The sequence below is a fragment of the Macaca thibetana genome, chromosome 6, assembly GCF_024542745.1.
Source record: "Macaca thibetana thibetana isolate TM-01 chromosome 6, ASM2454274v1, whole genome shotgun sequence".
Lineage (NCBI taxonomy): Eukaryota > Metazoa > Chordata > Mammalia > Primates > Cercopithecidae > Macaca > Macaca thibetana.
In genome coordinates this window covers 18,929,591-18,938,413 of record NC_065583.1, presented here as the reverse complement: position 1 = coordinate 18,938,413, position 8,823 = coordinate 18,929,591, and the positions used below count along the sequence as shown (strand labels likewise).

General features: G+C 37.6%; 1 protein-coding gene across 1 annotated transcript; it reads left to right on the top strand.

Moving 5' to 3' along the window:
- The first annotated feature begins 8,128 nt into the window (after window positions 1–8,128).
- On the top strand, window positions 8,129–8,568 carry LOC126955943 (ADP-ribosylation factor-like protein 2-binding protein). The gene has a single exon (XM_050792699.1). It carries the CDS (start codon window positions 8,173–8,175, stop codon window positions 8,566–8,568), a length of 396 nt encoding a protein of 131 aa, XP_050648656.1. The 5' UTR covers window positions 8,129–8,172.
- Window positions 8,569–8,823: the final 255 nt, after the last annotated feature.

Here is an 8,823-nt window from a genome sequence, read left to right as displayed (position 1 = left end):
GAAAATTATAGGACCAAGCAAAACTTTCAGTTTTATCAATGAGCCAATTTATTATCCAATTTTGAACATAGTTTCTGGCTGCTAACTTTGAGTTTTGTTTTCCAGGACCTCAACAATTAGACAAACCCACAATATTCTTTTAACAAACTCATTGTTTAATCAGCCAAAGTCTTCTTTCGTTGTTTGCAACCAAGAACACTGAATAGTACAAACAGCATCCAACGTGCTAGTGAAGACTTTGCAGTAGGCCACAAAACTTCACAAGGAACCCGATTTACTGCAACCCCTGGCTCAGATTCTCCAAGAATGGACACAACTTTGCTTGTCCTAATGGATTTCTGCCACTCATCCAGGGATTTTCCTTTGAAATAATTTAACTATGCTTTTGGAAATTGCCAGTTTAATTCCTACTTTATTTTTGTTTTGATAACAAGTCACTTTTCCCCATTTACATGAATAAGTGTTCAATGAGTTATAAACAAAATAAAAATTGTCAATTTTGATATATTTGCATAAGAAATTAGTGTAATGGTTTTAAATTGCATTCCAGTGAAATAAATTCATAGTCACAGTAATTCAGAAAAAAATCTGCATATTTTTTCTTTAATGAAACATGGAGTTTTTCATTTAGAAGATTAAAATTCAACTCCTTATGCTCTTAGGCAAGCCTCAAAAGTAGTTTTGAAGAACAGCAACAGAAATAACAAGAAAAAGCCAAAGTATAAACATGTCTTTAGCCTAAATGATTCATTTGGGGCTGGACACAGTGACTCACGCTTATAATCCCACACGTTGGGAGGCCGAGGCGGGAGGGTTGCTTGAGTCCGGGAGTTCAAGACCAGCCTGGGCCTCATAATGACACCTCACAATGAGTCCTCATCTCTTCAAAGAATAATGATAATTAATCATTCATTTGGCTGCACAATGTATTGTTTATTCCTCACTTTCTTACTCTCTTTTGGCACAAATCACATGGCGCTAAAATTGTCCATATATCTAATTGTGGCGAAGTCTCCAAAAACTTGTAAAATTTGAAGTAGACACCTCTTAGAAAAAAAATTAAAAACTCTAAGAAAAATTAAATGAAAAACAGAAAGAACATAAAAGTCATGCACCAAAATTTTGTGTCCACTGATACTACTACTTTTTTATTTTAAGATATTGGATAGAGAAATGTCTTAATCAGTTTTGGGCTGTTTAAACAAAATACATGTAGCTGAATAATTTGTAAATAATAGAAATTTATTTTTCACAGTTCTGGAGATTGGAAAATTTAAGATCAAAGTACCAGCAGGGTCAGTGTCTGGTGAGAGCCAGATATCTGCTTTCAAGATGGTGCCTTGAATGCTGTGTCCTCACATGGCAGAGGAGCAAAAGAGCAAAAGCACCTAAGTTAGTTTCCACCAGCTGCTTCATTCATAAGGGCAGGGACCTCATGACTTAATCACTTCTCAAAAAGCCCTAACTCTTAATACCAACACAATGAGTACTAAGTTTCAACATAAATTTTGTAGGGGACACATTCAAACAGTCAAACCATAGTAAAGAGTTAAATAGTCAAGTTATTCAAAATACACCTTTAGACTCTCTATTATGCCTTAAATCCAACCCTGGTTCTGAATCTGGATAGCACGTTTAACTGAGATGATTCTCTTGACTTATACCTGGTTTATTATTTTATATATATAAAATAATATATACATAATATATATAATAATATATATATAATATATAAAGTTAGTATTTGTTAATACTCAGAAATTTTTGACTGTGTGCAGTGGCTCACACCTATAATCTCAACACTTTAGGAGGCTGAGGCAGGCAGATTGCTTGAGTCCAGGAGTTCAAGACTAGCCTAGATAACATGGTGAAACCCCCTTTCTCCAAAAAAAATTTAAAAATACCTGGGCATGGTGGCACACACCTGTGGTTCCAGCTACTCAAGAGACTGAGATGGGAGGATTGCTTGAGCCCAGGAATTTGAGATTTCAGTGACCTATGATTGCAACAGTACACTTCAGCTTGGACAATAAAGTGAGACTCCATCTCTAAAAAAAGGTTCTTAAACCATGACATCTTGGTGAATCATGATTCTTCCCCAATATCTTCAAAGGAAACTTTCACCAGAAACACTATTTACTTTGTGCCAATTTTAAATTCATAGAATATAGATAGTACACTAGGGAAATTATAGTTAACAATAATTTGTTCATTTCAAAATAGCTCGAAAAGAAGAATTTTAATGTTTCCAACACAAAGAAAAGGCAACTGTTTAAGTTGACAGAAGTCCCAATTACTCTGATTTGATCATTACACATTGTATACAGGTATCAAAATGTTACATATACCCCCAAATATGTATGACCATTATATATCAATAAAAACATCTATACTTTTATAGAATACATATTCTGGAACTTTCTTTGTAAGCTGTGACTAGCTCTAGCAAACCTTTATTAGCAAGTCATTACAGATGACCGTATTGCTACCCTAGGTTCGTTTAATCTTACCTGACTCAAATGCTATAAATTTAAAAAGCATTTTTTGAGCACTAGAGTGTATTTGTATAAAACAGAGAGAGAGAGAGAGAGATTTTGTGTGTGTGTGTGTGTGCGCGTGCGCTCGCGAGGCATTCAACGTCTTTCCTCCTTGGACGGCAATTCTTCATTGAAAATATGCAATTCTTCATATCCCTCTATAGAAGCTAGACAGACAAGAGCTATAGAATCCTGTTCTGTCCATTTAATTAACAGCCATATGGACATACATGCACCAATCACAAGGTCCAAATCTACTCTTTTTTACTTGATTTTTTTTTTTTTTTTTTTTGAGATGGAGTCTCGCTCTGTTCCCAGGCTGGAGTGCAGTGGCATGATCTTGGCTGATTGCAACCTCTGCCTCCCAGGTTCAAGTGATTCTCCTGCCTCAGCCTACTGAGTAGCAGGGACTGCAGGTGCCCACCACCACACCTGGCTAATTTTTGAATTTTTGTAGAGATGGGTTTTCACCATGTTGGCCATGATGGTCTCGATCTCTTGACCTTGTGATCCACCCACTTCGGCCTCCCAAAGTGCTGGGATTACAGGTGTGAGCCACCGCGCCTGGCTAATTTTTATATTTTTAGTAGAGATGGGGGTTTCACCATCTTGGCCAGGCTGGCCTTTAACTCCTGACCTCGTGATTTGCCCGCCTCAGCCTCCCAAGCTGCTAGGAGTACAGGCGTGAGCCACCACGCCTGGCCTGTTGTATTCTTAAATATGGTACTGAGCTCCCTGATTGCAAGCCTCAATCAAGCTTTTCCTCTACCTCTCCTGCCCTCCTTCTACCTTACGAGTCTGATTCTCCAGCCTTTAGTCTACTCTGTGAATTCCTAAAACTTTTTATTAAATTCATTTTTTTCCTCAGGGTATCAAGAGATTGTTTCAGTTGCTTTCAATGAGGAAACTAAACACTCAAGAGTGATGTACTATAAGTTTTAAAGAATGACATTGACTACTTATAACAATGCCAGATATTTGAGGAAAGTAATCTTATGTATGAAGGAACAGCATGAAAATGCATATTGTTGTTAGGTTTACAAACATTAACTGATTATCTGAATCATCCCTCTCTTTCCATCTCCTCTTTTAATAGCATTAGAAATATTCTATGCAAATAGCCCAACATTCTCTTTGCCAAGCAAGGTTGTCCAATTTTTTCGCAAATAAAAAACCATCAGGTTTAAAGCTTGGATTTAGCAAATATGTACTCTTTCAAAAAGACTGAATGAAAAACTAAACAGAAATACATGTAACATCAACTTTGACTGCCATGATGATCATATACAAAATTGTAGAAAACTGATTATGCTTGCTTCCCCAATCTCCTGCAATTGAGCTTATGCACTTTCACTGTTTAAATTTTATTTGACATAAGTGAGAAGCTAAGTAAGTAAAAGCACTTTTTAAAAGATCTGCAACCAGGATCATTGTATTAGAGTTGCAGACAACAAACTCAGCTCATGAGCTTGCCTTCAGATTTAATTCTAGATATCCTTTCTCTCTTGCACATGTGAATAAACAGAAAAAAGATTTCCGTTAGCTCAATCTCTGGTTTAAGCAGAAATGCAATCATCATGGTTCCTAAGTGTTGTGTGTACACTTTCTAACTCAATTTTCTCAGCGTTATTTAGACACGCTCACTGCTTAAACCTGATAGAAAGCCTTCCCACCCATACCAATTAACCTAACCCTGCAATTTTGTGTTACCCATTCGTCCTTGAATCCTCCCTTGTTCTCCTCTATGCTGCTTATTTGAATTGGTTTGAATCCTTGCCCAGAAAGTGTTTGTAATCTAAAAATTGTCTTAATCTTTTTGGTACAATTTTTCCTGCTTTTTAATTTCCTGAGAGACCCAAGTGAATTTCCAAACTTTTCTGCAGATTGCATGGAACACTACTTTTTAAGCGCAATTTTCTTTCAGCGTTTTGCCCATAGGAACTGGCATGTTAAAAACAGCAGTCATTGGCCAAACCACAATAAAGAGCTTCTCTCCCTTCCATTCTCATGGGCTTTCTAGGTGTTTCTCTCAGCAAGATCCATGAGGGAAAGAAAAGGCAAAAATATTTCTCATCTGTCAAGTTAACACTCTCTGAAAGTTAGGCATTGGAAAATATAAATCAGTTGAGAGCTATGAAGTGAACTGTGCAGTTGGAGTTACAAATTCTATGAATATTTGAGATTGGGTTTATATGAATGAATGAAGCTTAGAGAAATCTATAAAATGGCTCAAATATAAAATTAATTACTAACCCATATTACTTAGGATCATAAAAGCAAGTGATAGTCATTAGAAGTGATGAGTACATTCTTTGCAAAGGTTTCATTTAAAACGTGGTACTCTTTAGGTCATCACCTTTAGCCCTTCTATAAGTAACCTTGAAATTACCGAATGGGTACATGGATTTAACTGGATTGTTTGAAATGCACGAATTTATGTATTTGTCTTCCAATAAGGACAAGGAGGTAGGTATCCACACTCCTTCAGTTTCAGAAAGGAAGTGACTGAGACTTAGAATTGTGACGTGTCCAGAACTGCATAGCTAGTAGCTGGTAGAGGCAGTATTTGAACGCAGGTCTATGTGACTACAGAGTTTAAGTTCTTAAACACTTCTCATCTCCATGGAGAGCTACAAATGTTTATGTCATAAATATAAATCTTACGCATCAAAACTTCTTTGAGATGAAAGTTCTGCCTGGCAGGAGCAACTGTACTTGTACTATTTATCCTTGGCAATGGGAAGGGAAGTCATTCCCATGTAGGCCAGAAATGTTTCCATCTGTGCAATAATAATTTGTCTTTCTCTTAAAAGAATAGAGAGGAGTTGACATTTTGCAAAGGACATGCCATGAATACAAACCAACATAGAGCTTTTGCTTAACCTGAAATTATAATAATCTGTATGTACAAAAGTTCCAACTATGAGACCAAACCTACTTATAAGCAGTGATCTGGTGATTCAGTCCTTTTGTAGAATTATATGATGGACCAGGATAGAATAGATTCTAGATATATAGGAGACTGGGGTGGTTTGAATGACTTATTTTTAATGCATGTGTGTGAATGTGTGTGGGTGTTTGTATGTAATGCACATAGATAAAAAGGACAATATTCAATACTATCTAGTTTCAAATAATTATTTTAAGAGTTACCAAATGATACATGTGTTCAGGGTATAGGGTGTTTTTAATCTCTTATTCAAATAAACCCAGGTATCTTAGAATTCATGCGTAAGTTGAGTTTTCTTTAATAGGTTGACTGTCTTACTCCTTTAAAAGCATGTGATCAAAATTGCATACTCTGAAATTGTCTTTCTTATATTCTATTTACTGCTGAGATGCTTGCTGCATCAAAATGTATCTGAAAAAGCTGGAATAAATAGCTAACCACATTACAGAATACATCAGTAAACTATGATAAGCCTAGAATATGTATATTGTATTACTATGTCTTCTCAGTTTTCAAGCTAAAGACAATTTATAAAATAACTGTTTTTCCTTAGAACAAATATTTCACCCAGAAATATAATTTTTTATTTGTTAATGTCCTAATATATTTAAAAGGCAATTTTAAAAAACTAATGTGTGGCTGGGTGCAGTGGCTCATGCCTGTAATCCCAGCACTTTGGGAAGTCAAGGCCAGTAGATCACGAGGTCAGGAGTTCGAGACCAGCCTGACCAATATGGTGAAAGCCCGTCTCTACTAAAAATACAAAAATTAGTTCGGCATCGTGGTGCACACCTGTAATTCCAGCTACTCAGGAGGCTGAGGAAGGAGAATCGCTTGAACCCAGGAGGCAGAGGTTGCAGTGAGCTGAGATTATGCCACTGCACTCCTTCCTGGGAGACAGAGCAAGACTCCATCTCAAAAAAAATCCAAAAAACAGGCCGGGCGCGGTGGCTCATGCCCGTAATCACAGCATTTTGGGAGGCTGAGATGGGCGGATCACAAGGTCAGGAGATCAAGACCATCCTGGCTAACATGGTGAAACCCCGTCTCTACTAAAAATACAACCACAACAACAACAAAAATAATAATTAGCCAAGTATGATGGCGGGCACCTGTAGTTCTAGCTACTCGGGAGGCTGAGGCAGGCTGAGGCAGGAGAATGGCGTGAACCCGGGAGGCGGAGCTTGCAGTGAGCCAAGATTGCCCCACTGCCCTGCAGCCTGGGCAACAGAGCAAGACACCATCTCAAAAACAAACAAACAAACAAAAAAACCCAAAAAACAAAACGTGTGTGTGTGTGTGTGTGTATGTGTGTGTGTCATAAGTCAGAGCCCACAAAATTAGAGTCTACGGACTTTTGTTAGTCCACAGAAAGGTTTTACTTGAACATGAATGTAAGCCAGTGTTTAAACCATGTGAAAATACAGACTCTGGATGAATAATAATTTTAATATAAAACATTAAAAGTGTAGTTGGACAAGACAATCTTCTGGTTTGAAACAGTCAGAGATGTTGAGTCACCCTTTGCTGAATGTTGAGGGTTACTATCTACCATTTTAAAATAAAAAATGTTCTTCCAGTTACCACTAAAGTGATACTTTCCCATGGCAGAGCTGGAGAGGAGGTTGGTTAGTAGGAATGAATGGTAAAGTTGTTTGCAACTTTCTAAGGCAACACCTTTCAACTTTTAAAGTATATAAGAACCACCTGTGAACTTGTGAAAATGCAGATTCTCTGCTATACCCTCAAAGGTTATGATTGAGAGATTTGGGATGGAGACCTGAGTATCTGCATTGTGAAAAAGATTCCCAAGTGAGGTTGATGTTGATGTAAAGACCAGAGTCTCACACTTACTGGTAGAATTTCAACCATTCAATTGACATCATATACAAAAATTAGCTCAAAATGTAATCAAAGTCCTAAGTGTTCAGAGTTACAACAAAACTATAGAATCTGAGAAGCAATAAAAATAACTATAAAACCTTAAAAGAAAATCTTCATGATCCTGAATTATGCAATTTTTTAAAATATCTGACACAAAACACAAGCATCATTGTCAACAAAAACAAATGACCAGGCATCATCAAAATTGAAAACTTTTTTTTTCCCTTAAGATAGAGTTTTGCTCTTGTTGGCCAGGCTGGGGTGCAATGGCGCACTCTCAGCTCACTGCAACCTCTGCCTCTCGCGTTCAAGCGATTCTCCTGCCTCAGCCTCCCGAGTAGCTGGGACTACAGGAAACCACCACCAAGGCTGGCTAATTTTGTGTTTTTATTAGTGACGGGGTTTCACCATGTAGGTCAGGTTGGTCTTGAACTTCTGACCCCAGGTGAGCTATTGGCCTTGGCCCCCCAAAGTGCTGAGATTACAGGCGTGAGCCACCATGCCTGGCTGAAACCTTTTTTAATTTTGCTTCAAATGACACCAGTAAGAAGGTAAAAAGAATTCAACGTAGTAGAAATTTTGTGTAGATAATGTAAGTGATGAGGGACTTACACCAAGAATAGATAAAGAACTCTTACGAGAATATAATAAAAAGATAAATAGCTCAATTTTAAAATGGCAAAGAATTTGATAGACAGTCATCCAAAGCCGGGTTGTACAGAGGCAGCCGCAGCAACACAAAGAGCCGTCTGTTGGGTCGCTGGCGGGATAGAAGACCGAAAGGCCTGCTCCAGAGGGAGGATGAACACTTTAGAGGAAGAGAACTTCTTACTGTCTTTCTCCTCCATCTCTGGTGAACAATTTTATGCTGTAGCTGGATACTATATTATGCTGGATAACGAGTTGCAGTTATTACAGAGAAATTTCTTGGACAAATACTGTCAGGAACTTGAAGACACATTAAAGAATAAACTCACCTACATGCCTACTTTTAGTGAATATATTTCTTTGGTAGAAAAGTATATTAAAGACCAGCTGCTGGGGCAGATGCTTGGATTTAACATGGCAGCCTTTACGACATTACAGCACGATAAAGAGGAAGTTGTTGGTGACATATTTGACATACTGTTCACATTTACAGGTTTGATAGCATTTAAAGAACGATTTCTGGACTACAAAGAAGAAAACCAAGGCTGAGATTGGACTTAAGCAGTGGTTTAGTGGTGACTTCATTGTGTAGATCATCTTCTATGTTAGCTTCCCAGAACGATCTGAAGCACTAGGTCTTACCTCCAGCCAATGAATGAGATCATTCCAGATGTCACCAGCCCAAAAGGCCAATAGGCTCAGCTAATAATGACATAAGAATATATTTTGGAAAGACTTACTGTGTTCTGCAACTATTCCCTCATGTTATGTATTGATGGGTCAAAACCAAAATGACCTAACCCT